Genomic DNA, 14,062 nt, shown 5'->3' with positions numbered 1-14,062 from the left:
AACAGATTAAGTTTTTCCCCACAAAAGGAATTTATTACAGACAGAAATACTCCTCAGTTTCATCAGCTGTTTGGATGGCTGGTCTCAGACGATCCCGCAGCTGAAGTAGCCGGATGTGGAGGTCCTGGGCTGTCGTGGTTACATGTGGTCTGTGGTTGTGAAGCTGGTTGGACATACTGCCAAATTCTCTAAAATGACATTGAAGACGGTTTGTGGTAGAGAAGTAAACATACAATTCTTTGGCAACAGCTCTGGTGGACATTCCTGCATTCAGCATGCTAATTGCACGCTCCCTCACAACTTGAGACATCTGTGGCATTGTGTTGAGTGGCTTTTATTGTCCCCAGCACAAGGTGCGGCTATGTAATGATCATACTGTTTAATCAGCTTGTTGATATGCCGCACCTGTCATATGGATGGATTATCTTGGCAAAGGAGAAATGCTCATTGACAGGCGTGTAAACAAATTTGTGCACAAAATCTGAGAGAAATAATATTTTTGGGTGTATGGATAATTTCTGGGATCTTTTATTTCAGCTCATGAAACATGGGACCAACACTTTACATGTTGCCTTCATATTTTTGTTCAGTGTAGTTTGAGGCCTATTAGTTGAATGGTATGAACCATTGCCAGAGAAAGATTTCTAAAACTATTGAACTGTGAGAAAAAAAACATAATGTGCTACTCCAGAGTCCAATCAGCCTTTAGTTTAAGTGAGTGTAAAAGGCCTTTTGAAGACAACTGAGGATATGCTTGTGATAATCCAGAGAAAGACAAACAAATGGTCAAAGGCACCAAGGCTATATGGGCAACAGGCCATGGGTTTTATTGTATTTCTCTGTAGGAAATTAAAACAACCCCTGATGTTCTCCACACTGATCTTCTGAGTTACCACTCAACAAGGCACCAGAAGACCTGGAATTCAGCTTATTTCAGACAAACACGCATTAGCAAAGCGGTAGTAAACCCAGCTCTTTTGAAATACTAAATTAAGTGGAGAAAGTAGACAATGTTCTTTCTACTTTGTTTCCAATGATGTTGTTCCATTAGTACCATAATGTGTCAAAATCTGTGTATTTTTCCTCCTCAGGTTCACATACACATTGGGGGAAGGGATGTGGTTACCATTAAGTAAAAGCTTTGTCATTCCACCTGCTGAGCTGGCAATCAACCCTTCAGCCAAGTGCAAGACTGATATGACTGTCATGGAGGATGCTGTGGATGTGAGGTAAGAGATTCAACTTTTCCATATGTTTCATGAGGTACGTTTTACAAGGAGTGATATTAGCTATAAACAAAGTAATATCTTGAGGCTACATAGGCCGACAGTATTTTTATTCCATCATAATCGGCATTGAATATCCTCCATATCAAAGCATTTTGTATTCCCTATACATTGTTCTGGAACATTTTACACTCGTTATAAGGTTGATGTCAGACATTGCAAGTGTTTCATTGATCATGATTCAAAGAGTAAAGAAGCACTAAAGTTGAGCAAAAAATCAATAAGAGAGCAGCAAAAACAAAACTCATTTGGCAATGTAATACCATAAAAGTGTAGTTGAATTGAATTGTTAAATGGTTCATAACCTCTCAAAAGGAAATGTACTGCTTGCACATAGATCTTTTTTGAAGTGCGGAAAAATTTCAACTTCTATTATACACACTTCAACAAATGCAACTTTGAAGCTACATCTATTTAGCCATATCCCTGATTGCATTCGTTACGTGCGGGTAGTTTCATTATAACTATGACATTTAGAGAAACACAAATTATAGTCACTGAGTATGCAAGGCATTTTTATTGCAATTTCACCTGGCTGCTCAAACTGACTGCAGTCTTCACACATTCACCATTTGGTGAGTTCAAAGTTATCCTTTGTATCTGAGCTTTTAAATCCTTCCAGTTGATGGTCCTAACTAGGGATGTGAGAAATATAACATTTTGCTCAACATTTAAATGGCCATTTGTTAAAACAATAAAAAAATAAGATAATGGTCCTATTATGTATGACCGCTAGGGCTTGGCAATGAAGTTGCCATAGTCATATACCCTTGAAAGTGCCTCTGCTACAGCATACTTGTTTGTCTGTAAGGGTGCACTATGGATTTTTAAATGCCGACATGAAACCTCTGGAGATAGTTTTGAAGCACCACTGAATGGGCATTTTACTTGTCTTTAAAGGAATGCCACTTCTAAAGCTGTACTTCGGTCCATCAGGAGTAGACCAGGCTGGGTTTCCTGATTGCGATTGAACTTAGGCTTACGAGTGTTATAACGATTGCATCTTTTATACAACGGCCGAAGATGTAACATGTGTTTCCCAAAACACCATGCAGAGGGAATGGTCGCCTAGTTCGTCGTTGCGGCATGTGTGGATACTGATAGAATTTAAAGAAAGGCAACTCTGCTCTCGGATCAGCATTCTTCATTCAAATCTTACCTTAACATTATAATTATTCCACAATTCTGAGGGCGGATCAGCTTCTAGAAAGATATTATCACCTATGGCTGCAAATATTGAGGTGGCTTATTCTAATCTTTATCCTATAATAATGCACTAAATTAAGATTTGGCACATCATTTCGTGCATGTTAGGCTAAACTATAAGGGCACAAGGCGAGACCCAAATGCAGACACAGGACGCAGATGGTTGAACACCGATATTCATTATAGCAAAAGGGGTAGGTAAAAGGCAGGTCGGGTACAGATGAGAGTTCATAAACCAGGTCAGAGTCCAAACGGTACAAGACGATAGGCAGGCTCGAGGTCAGGGGCAGGCAGTGTGGTCAGGCAGACGGGCTCAGAGTCAGGACAGGCAAGTGTCAAAACCAGGAGAGCGAGAAAAGAGAGACTGGAAAAAGCACGAGCTGAGACACAAAAACGCTGGTTGATTTGACAAACAAGACAAACTGGCACAGAGAGACAGGAAACACAGGGATAAATACACCAGGGATAATAAGCGACACCTGGAGGGGGTGGAGACAAGCACAAGGACATGTGAAACAGATCAGAGCGTGACATACACAACATGAAATATGTTGAGAAAATGATAGACTGTAGCCTAGAAGTTGCAAAATATAACTCAATTGATTGAACATGAAACAATATGACTGAAATAGGCATAGGCTGCTGGTTTAATATTTTCAGGCCGACATGTGGGTTTTAATTTGAAGCGTCTTTTTATGCGTTGCTTGTTTGAATCAATTGCAAAGACATTGGCAACTTTGTATTTGTAGTCAACTTTGTCTCAATGTCAACAGTGAAGTGGCGACTCCGGGATGCTAGCCTTCTAGGCCTCTGTCCAGTGTATGTGTTCTTTTGTCCAACTTAATCCTTTTTTTATTGGCCAGTCTGAGATATGGCTTTTTCTTTGCAACTCTAACTAGAAGGCCAGCATTCTGGAGTCGCCTCTTCACTGTTGACGTTGAGACTGGTGTTTTGCGGGTACTATTTAATGAAGCTGACAGTGGAGGACTTGTGAGGCGTCTGTTTCTCAAACTAGACACTCTGTGCTTATCCTCTGTGCACCGGGGCCTTCCACTCCTCTTTCTATTCTGGTTAGTCTTTCTATTCTAGCCAGTTTGCCCTGTTCTGTGAAAGGAGTAGTACACAGCGTTGTACGAGGTCTTCAGTTTCTTGGCAATTTCTCGCATGGAATAGCGTTCATTTCTCAGAACAAGAATAGACTGACGAAAGTTTGTTGTTTCTGGCCATTTTGAGCCTCTAATCGAACAAACAAATGCTGATGCTCCAGATACTCAACTAGTCTAAAGAAGGCCAGTTTTATTGCTTCTTTAATCAGAACAACAGTTTTCAGCTATGTTAACATAATTGCAAAAGGGTTTTCTAATGATCAATTAGCCTTTTAAAATGCTAAACTTGGATTAGCTAAAACAACGTGCCATTGGAACACAGGAGGGATGGTTGCTGATAATGGGCCTCTGTTCACCTATGTAGATGTTCCATAAAAAATCTGCCGTTTCCAGCTACAATAGTCATTTACAACATTACCAATGTCTACGCTGTATTTCTAATCTATTTGATGTTATTTTAATGGACAACAAATGCGCTTTTCTTTCAAAACAAGGACATTTCTAATTGACCCCAAACTTTTGAGCGGTAATGTATCATTCTTAGTACCATGATGTTAGGTTACCGAGTCAAAGTTGAACAATAGTAGCAAGATCATCACTTTCAGCTGATATTGAGCGGGGATGATGATGATGATGATGATGATCCATGTTAACTGGATGTCACAAATCGTCATTCAGTTCATTGCAGTCACAAACACTCTGGTCAGCATTGGAGCGTCATTAGAGGTGCTGTACCAAATTCAATGGTAAATTGGAAGCCAATCTCACAAGAGAGAAAACATGGGGTGGATTATTTAGTTTTCTCATGCTCCAACAAATGTTCTAACGATCAACTTAGCCTTAAAGAGAAAAAAATGGTCAAGCTTATATTCATCATGTCCAGCACCACCCCAACATCAACATATGTGAAAATTGCTTTACCATGTTTTGTAATAAAAAATATATAATTTTAACCAATTATGAGTAGGCATTGCCTAATAATTCCCTACTAATTGGTTGATGATGTCATTGGAAAAGCTTATCTTACTCTATCCTTTTTACTTCAAAACACAGGCGGCTGGTGACACCTTAATTGGGGAGGACAGACTCATAGTAATGGCTGGAACGGAATTAATGGAATGGTATTCAACACATCAAACACATGGTTTCCATGTGTTTGTTCCCATTCCATTCACACCATTCCAGCCATTTTTATGAGCCGTCCTTCCCTCAGCAGCCTCCTGTGCTACAAAACCACAATTTTCACATAAGTTGATGTTGATGGTGCTGGAGATGATGAATATGAAGTAGAAACATTGTGAAATGCAATTGAATTGTCAATAAAAGGCCTGCTGCCTAACCACAGACCACTTTCTCCTTAAAAGGGCTTTACAGTTTGTTAAATACGTGACTTAACAAGACATTTAGTAGAAAGAAAATACATCTTCTGCTAAGAATGAACTCCTAAATTTCAGTATTTTTGGAACTGGAGACTGATTAGTTGCTGTGACTGAACGCAAACACTTGTGTAGAGAGAGGGGAGGGGCACAGTATACTGTAGGCAGGTCGGCTACCAGACAGACGGAGTCAGAACCGTGCTCTAAGCCCATCTATCTGCAATCAAAAGCTGTATCTTGCAATGGAATGCTGTATTTTGCAATTTTTTGGCTTGCAAAGTCTCGCAACTTCAGTACAGTAGGGCCTATCATCAATGAATAGGATAGGATATTCTACACTCAACAGACTGAAGACTGTACACACACTCGCATCAGATAGAGCAGGCAGACTGCACTGTGATTTTAATTTTGTTTGGGAAACCCCCTGCCCCCCCCCCAAAAAAACAGTTGTTTTTTTGTGATTTTTCTTAACGTTAAGGATTCCAATTTCATTTAAACGTTCACACCCTTATTCCTCCTAACTGAGTCCTTAGCCCATAGCCGCAGGAAGGAGTTTGTGGAATGTATTTTTTTGCCAGCGCTACAGACGGCTATATCGGTCTGCTAATACAGGACTAGTAAAGGCACAGTGCACTACTTTTGTGATGTTTAAATTACACTTTTTTTCGTATTCAGATTTTTCAGGGGGTGCTACAGCACCCTTAGCACCCCTACTTCCCGCGGCTATGCCTTTTCATGCCTTGGTTGATCTCGCTAAACATTGTTTTTAAATGTCACGTATTCTTGTAACAGAGACTAACACCAGCAGATATACAGTACATTAGGTAGGCTACAACAATGAGATTATGCAGCTGCGTAATGATGTTTGGTTCTATCGTTTGCAGCTTTTTTTGTCTGGCACAGGTATGGCCAGTGCTTAATTTTTGCCAGATCCTGTACCTCTAAATAAAAAAACACTGTTTGCAATGTAAACATTTTAATAAAAGTGATCAGAGTTCATTCGATTTGCCTCCTCATTAATTATCTTACCCCCTACAAAATGTAACGTGAAAATGTAGATTTTCAGCCTGCACCTGATATTTTAAGAATTCATTTGTGTTGGGTGGGGCCGGCCCGGGCTTATGGTTTGCTCAACATAGCCTATGTTTGAGACCAATGCATGGCTATTGCTGTGGTAAGAGAGAGAAACGCGCCTGGATCTCTCTCAGAACTAGAATGAGATGTATTTCCTATGATATCTCTCACTCTCTCTGCTAGACATGAGCCTGCAACTCTCATCTCTCCAGTGTTGCACGTTTATTTCCTTATAGAATCATACAGTAGCTGCGGGAAGGGTGCTGAAGGAGTTGCAGCAGCCCTGATTAATTTAAATATTTTTGCCAAAGTTATACAATTACTGCTGTCTGTTCAGAAATAAATTAAATCATTCAGAATACTACACCAGGAGTAGGCCTATAATTTAGCCACAGAGGACCAATAGCATCTTAAAAAATGACCTAGCTGTGGATTGTGTTTATGTAGCCAAGTCACAAGGCATATCCGGGCGGCAAATCTGTCAGTGAACTGCATGCAGCCAGAAAAAGCCTTTCTATCAAATGAAATCGCGGGATAACACAGTTTGGAAAGCAGATTGCTCCAGTTTAAAAGAGAAGACTCTAATCTGACTGTAGACTACCAAATATATAAACTTCCAATTAGACCTATTGAGCAAACACTGTTTTATAATGTAAAACAAGAGATAGTCTCGGGCCAAAAGCCTAGCGCCTTCACCGGCGAGTGAACTACTCATAATTTCTATAATTTTCTATAATTTCCTCCTCATATATATGTGTATACACACCTACTGTAGGTCTAGGCTATTGATGGATTCAAGGCAAGGTTGCTTTTATTGATTTCAGATTTTCAGTTTGCACAATTGTTCTTTCATATGTGCAACTTCTATAAGCGACTCCTGGCCTGCTCTAATGCTCTATGCCACAACGCAAATGCGATGATATGCATGCACTGCTTTATTATAAAGGTGATTATTATTTTCCATCCGTTCCGGTACCTCATAGCCCCCTTGGTCACCCCCTCTTGCACTCACTTTTTGTTACGGTACCTTCCGATATAAAACTTAAGCACTGGGTATGGCTCCCTACGCTGAGTATACAAAACATGAAGTATAAATGCTCTTTCTATGACATAGACTGACCAAGTGAATCCAGGTGAAAGCTATGATCCCTTATTGATGTCACTTGTTAAATCCACTTCAGTCAGTGTAAATGAAGGAGAGGAGACGGGTTAAAGAAGGATGTTTTTGCATTGAGACAATTGAGAAATGGATTGTTTGTGTGCCATTCAGAGGGTGAATGGGCAATATTTAAGTGCCATTGAACAGGGTACTTACTGTATGTCATTAGGTGCTAGGTGCACCGGTTTGTGTCAAGAACTGCAACGCTTTTGGGTTTTTCACGCTGAACACTTTCCCGTGTGTATCACAAATTTTCCACCACCCAAAGGACATCCAGCCAAGAGTGGGAAGCATTGGAGTCAATATGGGCCAGCATCCCTGTGGAACTCTTTTGACACCTTGTAGAGTCTATGCCCTGACAAATTGAGGATGTTCTGATGGCCTAAAGGAGGGGATACAACTCAATATTAGGAAGGTGCTCCGAATGTTTTGTACACTCAGTGTATACAGTGCATTCGAAAAGTATTCAGACTTCATTACTTTTTCCACATGTTCCTTCATCAAACTATATACAATACCCCATAATAACAAAGAAAAAACAGGTTTTTAGAAGTTTTTGCAATTTTATAAAAAAAAAAAAAAAACAGGAATATCACATTTACATAAGTATTCAGACCCTTTACTCAATACTTTATTGATGCACCTTTAGCGGCGATTACAGCCTCGAGTCTTCTTGGGTAGTCTTCTTGGCACACCTGTATTTGGAGAGTTTCTCCCATTGTTCTCTGCGTGTCCTCTCTGTCAGGTTGGATGAGGAACATTGCTGCACAGCTTTTTTCAGGTATCTCCCGAGATGTTAGATCGGGTTCAAGTCCGGGCTCTGAATGTGCCACTGAAAGACATTCAGAGACTTGGCCCGAAGCCACTCTTGCGTTATCTTGGCTGTGTGCTTAGAGTCGCTGTACTGTTAGAAGGTGATCCTCGCCCCAGTCTGAGGTCCTGAGCGATCTGGAGCAGGTTTTCATCAAGGATCTCCCTGTACTTTGCGCCATTGATATTTCCCTCGATCCTGACTAGTATCCCAGTCCCTGCCGCTGAAAAACATCCCTACAGCATGATGCTGCCTCCACCATGCTTCACTGTAGGGATGGTGCCAGATTTCCACCAGACATGACGCCTGGCATTCAGGCCAAAGAGTTCAATCTTGGTTTCATCAGACCAGAGAATCTTGTTTCTCATGGTCTGAGAGTCCTTTAAGTGCCTCTTGGCAAACTCCAAGTGGGCTGTCATGTGCCTTTTAATAAGGAGTGGCTTCCGTCTGGCCACTCTACCATAAAGTTCTGATTGGTGGAGTGCTGCAGAGATGGTTGTACTTCTGGAACTTCTGTACTTCTCCCATCTCCACAGAGGAACTCTGGAGCTCTGTCAGCGTTACCATCGGGTTCTTGGTCACCTCCCTGACCAAGGCCCTTCTCCCCCAATTTCTCAGTTTGGCCGGGCGGTCAGATCTATGAAGAATCTTGGTGGTTCCAAACTTCTTCCATTTAAGAGTGATGGAGGCCACTGAGTTCTTTGGGATCTTTAATGCTGAAGACGTTTTTTGGTACCCTTCCCCAGGTCTGTGCCTTGACACAATCCTGTCTCAGAGCTCTACGGACAATTCCTTTGACCTTATGGCTTGGTTTTAGCTCTGACATGCACTGTCAACTGTGGACAGCTGTAAACAGGTGTGAGCCTTTCCAAATCATGTCCAATCAAATGATTGTACCACAGGTGAACTCCAATCAAGTTGTAGAAACATCTCAAGGATGATCAATGGAAACAAGATGCACCTGAGCTCAATTTCAAGTGTCATAGAAAAGGGTCTGAATACTTATGGAAATAAGGTATTTCTGTTTTTTATTTTTTTTAAATGGATTTGCAAAAATTGTAGATTGATGAGGACAATTTTTTATTTAATCTATTTTAGAACAATGCCGCAACGTAACAAATCTGGAAAAAGTTAAGGGTTCTGAATACTTTCCAATTGAACCGTATTCACATTTTACGGATTAATCCAATGAAATGTCCTCCCTCTCAGTCATTGTGTAAATGTTTTAGTCCTGTGATGACATGTCCTGTCCTGTCATGTTCTTTTGAGTTAGTCTCTGTATTTTTCTTGTCAATTTTAGTTGAAAGATTTTTTTTTTTTAAAGATGAATTGTTATACGATCACCTGGGCATGATTTGACATAGATAGTCTTTATATTTTTTTGGGGAAAAGTAAAGATATGCATGCTCCTGATTTCATCTTATTATTCATAAACAACACAATTTCAAAATCATGTCAGCACATCCAAGACTCAACTAGCAGACTTTGAGGAACTCTGACTTTGATTTTAACATAGCATTCTCAGTATGTTAGGTTACTGAGTCAAAGTTGAATAGGAGTAGCAAGATCCATCATCCCTTTCAGCTGATATTGAACTTAGATGATGATGATGATGATCCATGTTAACTGGATGTCACAAATCGTCATTCAGTTAGTTGCAGTCACAACCACTCTGTCCAGTATTGGAGTGTCATTAGAGGCACTGTACCAAATTCAATGGTAAATTGGGAGCTAACCTTACATGAGAAAACATGGGGTGGATTATTATGGAGTAGGTATACACATGTATTTTATCCTGAATATTTTAATGGGTGATCATGAAAACCGTGCTCTATATTAGTTGGAGGATGACTTGTTACTGGAAGCTTGAATACTATTAACAAAAGGTCAGATGTTCCTCTGATTCATTTGGCTTTTACATTTGGATTCTTCTCTGTGAAGCACTAAACTAGTTTCTCAGCTGAACTCAGAATAGTAATGATGTAGCCCACAACGGCTTCACTTTTGAGCAACAGGCCAAAGACAAGTGACTGGCTACAACAAAAACATATTACTGCTCATGTAATACCACAAACAATGAAAATCATTTTGATAATGGGTTTCATTGAAGGGAAACTTCAGCATTTTGGCAATGAGGCCCTTCGAGTACTATTAGTTGTCACTCTGAAATTTCCGCTGATGTCCGCTGATGTTGATCCCTGTACAGGGACAGCAGCCGTAACAGGTTAAAGGGAAACTTCAGCATTTTGGCAATGAGGCCCTTAATCAGTCAGATGAACTTGTGAATACCATTTTTATGTCTTTGTGTCCATTATGAAGGAAGTTTGAGATAGTTGTGGCTGTAAGTCTATGGGTATCGAGCCATGGCTCGCGAAACTACCTCTAACTTCCTTCATACCAGAAAGAGACAAAATAAATGCTATCCACCAGTTCATCTGATTCTGGGAAGTAGATAAAGGGCCTCATTGCCAAAATCCTGAAGTACCCCTTTAAGTCTTGCTTTCTCTGCAATAGACTACCACATCTCTCTTTTTACTGCAATAATGGGATCTATTCTCCCATATTATACAGTATCCCATTACACCCTACTTGTTTCCTGTATTTTTATATTCTATTTATCATTTGGCAGCTTTCTTGAAAACTGAGTAAATAACTACATGTCTTGTGATTGATGACGTGATGAACGCTCACGTTGCGTCCCCCCAGGGCAGTAGCATACGCCACAGCTATCTACCACCTCTAGATGCTGTTAATTTACTCTGCTTTGGAGCTGCGTGCTCCCTCTGAGGCCTTGTTTGAAAATCATTTGTCACCACGTCTTACTCTCTGGCAGCAACACGAGGAAGAAAAGGCTCTGATCTAAAAGTGTCTGTGCCTTAATTTATTGACTTCATAAAAATGACAAAATAGTTGAGAAAAGATCTTTAAACTGAACTGCAGCCATTTTTTATATCAATCTCAAATTCTGGGTCACAACCTTACTGTAAAAGTTTTCCATTTAAATGGTCAAAAAGAAACAAAATTAGCTTTTCTGCTAAAAAATATTTGGGAGTGGTGGTCTGAGTGGTCTGACTGGGGAGGGAAACAGAAAACTAGCTGTTATTTGGCAGAAAGGTTGGGAAATCTCTTTGTTATTGGTCTATTACCTAATTTACAATCTAGTGATGTTACCAGGGAAGCCGAAACTCAACCCATGCAAAACGTGCTGATTAGGTCCTGGGTACATTTGATTTACAACCAGCAACTATCAGGAAATAACACTGATCGTATTTTTACAGTGTTAGTTTTATCAGCTGTTGTAAAAATATATATATATATATATATATATATATATATATATATATATATATATATATATTAAACCTTAATTTAGTCAGTTAAGAACAAATTATTATTTACAATGACGGCCTAGATCGTTATACGATCACCTGGGCATGATTTGATGAACTGCCTTGTTCAGGGGCAGAACAACAGATTTTTACCTTGTCAGCCTGGGGATTCGATCTAGCAACCTTCAGTTACTGGCCCAACGCGCTAACCACTAGGCTACCTGCCGCCCCATAATGATACAATGTGATACAAAACACAGGATTTTTTATTTATTTTGACTGCATTGGGCACCGTTTTTCATTAAAGTTGTGTTTCAAAGAGTCAGCGTTCAACTTTCTCTCCCCATTTAATGAACCATTTAGAGGGTTAGATGTAGTTACTTGCTTCTACTCCTTGTTATGTTGTTATCCTATATAGCAACAGAAATGAGATGGAGGAAAGTTTTGTAAGTTTAAGCCATGTAGAGCTCAGAGTATTCATAGATACATGTAGAGTGATCTGCAGACTTGGAATCAGAATCCTCACAATATACAGTATTTCCTTCCATTTTAACTGTGACTCACCTATAAAGAGTATAATGCAAGGCAAATTACAGAGTAAAGAGAAGCAATTAGCCAGCCTGTATTTTTCAATGGCTAATAGCCTGAATGGATGTCTCTTCTTTGTGTCTTTTCTGAATTATGAGCAGAGAGGACTTTCCTATTGCTTTAAATGTTCTTTTTAATCATATATATAATTGAACGCTAGGGTAAATGGGCTCATCTTTCTACATAGAAAGCTTTAAGGTTAAAATCTATAGTGATAGTGTCTATTGAATAGTTAACCAAATAGCTAGCCGGACTATCTGCATTGACCCTTTTTGCATGAACTCTTTTGACTCATCACATACGCTGCTGCTACTGTTGATTATCTGTCACTTTATTCCTAGTTATATCATATGCATGTACATATCTACCTCAATGACCTTGTACCCCTGCTCAGTACTGGTGACCCGTGTATATAGCCAAGTTACTCATTGTGTATTTATTATGACTTTTATTATGACGTGTTTTACTTTACTATTATGTTTCTATATTATTTATCTCCTCATTGTTGGGAAGGGCTTGTAAGTAAGCATTTCACTGTTAGTCTACACCTTTTGTTTACGAAGCATGTGACGAATAACATTTCTCTCATGTAAATACAAAGGTTATTTTGTGTACGTAATTTAATACAAAATAATGAATACATCATAAAGGTAGCCTAAATTCAGTATAAGAATTAAACCCTCCATTTTTTTTTTTAATACATCATTATCTGTATGACCTGTTGGGTTAGTACTCCATCAATGTATAAAGACAATGCCCACAGTCAATTATAAAATAAAATTGGCAACTTTGATAAAATCTTTAAATATCAAATATGTTTCTTTCAGGCAATCTCCGGGGAAGCATTCTGGGAGTGGGTGAGGGAGCAAATGAATACTATCTACAAAACAAGAGGGGCTATTCTTTCTTTCCCCTTGGCAAGGTTCATGGCAGTGTTATTATAAAAGTACTCAGTTTATCATGTAAAACGTCGCTTTTTCAGGACCCTGTCTTTCAAAGATAATTCGTGAAAATCCAAATAACTTCACAGATCTTCATTGTAAAGGGTTTAACCACTGTTTCCCACGCTTGTTCAATGAACCATAAACAATTAATGAACATGCACCTGTGGAACGGTTGTTAAGACACTAACAGCTTACAGACGGTAGGCAATTAAGGTCACAGTTATGAAAACTTAGGACACTAAGTAGGTCTTTCTACTGACTCTGAAAACACCAAAAGAAAGGCCCAGGGTCCCAGCTCATCTGAGTGAATGTGCCTTAGCCATGCTGCAAGGAGGCATGAGGACTGCAGATGTGGCCACGGCAATAAATTGCAATGTCCGGACTGTAAGACACCTAAGACAGCGCTACAGGGAGACAGGACGGACAGCTGATCGTCCTCGCAGTGGCAGACCACGTGTAACAACACCTGCACAGGATCGGTACATCCAAACATCACACCTGCAGAACAGGTACAGGATGGCAACAACAACTGCCCGAGTTACACCAGGAACGCACAATCCCTCCATCAGTGCTCAGACTGTCCGCAATAGGCTGAGAGAGGCTGGACTGAGGGCTTGTAGGCCTGTTATAAGGCAGGTCCTCACCAGACATCACTGGCAACACCGTCGCCTTTGGGCACAAACCCACCTTCGCTGGACCAGACAGGATTGACAAAAAGTGCTCTTCACTGACGAGTCGCGGTTTTGTCTCACCAGGGGTGATGGTCGGATTCGTGTTTATCGTCGAAGGAATGAGCGTTACACCGAGGCCTGTACTCTGGAGCGGGATCGATTTGGACGCGGAGGGTCCGTCACGGGCTGTGTGTCACAGCATCATCGGACTGAGCTTGTCATTGCAGGCAATCTCAACGCTGTGCGTTACAGGGAAGACATCCTCCTCCCTCATGTGGTACCCTTCCTGCAGGCTCATCCTGACATGATCCTCCAGCATGACAATGCCACCAACCATACTGCTCGCTCTGTGCGTGATTTCCTGCAAGACAGGAATGTCAGTATTCTGCCATGGCCAGCGAATAGCCCGGATCTCAATCCCATTGAGAACATCTGGGACCTGTTGGATCGGAGGGTGAGGACTAGGGCCATTCCCCCCCAGAAATGTCCGGGAACTTGCAAGTGCCTTGGTG

The 14,062-nt window shown here is 40.4% G+C and overlaps 1 protein-coding gene across 19 annotated transcripts in view; it reads left to right on the top strand.

Annotated features, from left to right (window-relative positions):
- LOC110508744 (astrotactin-1) overlaps positions 1-14,062 on the top strand; it is a 252,083-nt gene that overhangs the window by 89,712 nt on the left and 148,309 nt on the right. For all 19 annotated transcript variants that reach the window (XM_090226150.1, XM_090226154.1, XM_090226153.1 and 16 more), the window contains one exon: positions 1,092-1,229. In XM_090226150.1, coding sequence (XP_090082276.1) covers positions 1,092-1,229 — 138 coding nt within the window. The remainder of the gene's footprint in view (positions 1-1,091; positions 1,230-14,062) is intronic.

The sequence above is a fragment of the Oncorhynchus mykiss genome, chromosome 28 (genome assembly GCF_057628025.1).
Source record: "Oncorhynchus mykiss isolate SJ-2025 chromosome 28, ASM5762802v1, whole genome shotgun sequence".
Lineage (NCBI taxonomy): Eukaryota > Metazoa > Chordata > Actinopteri > Salmoniformes > Salmonidae > Oncorhynchus > Oncorhynchus mykiss.
This window is presented reverse-complemented; position numbering and strand designations above follow the sequence as displayed.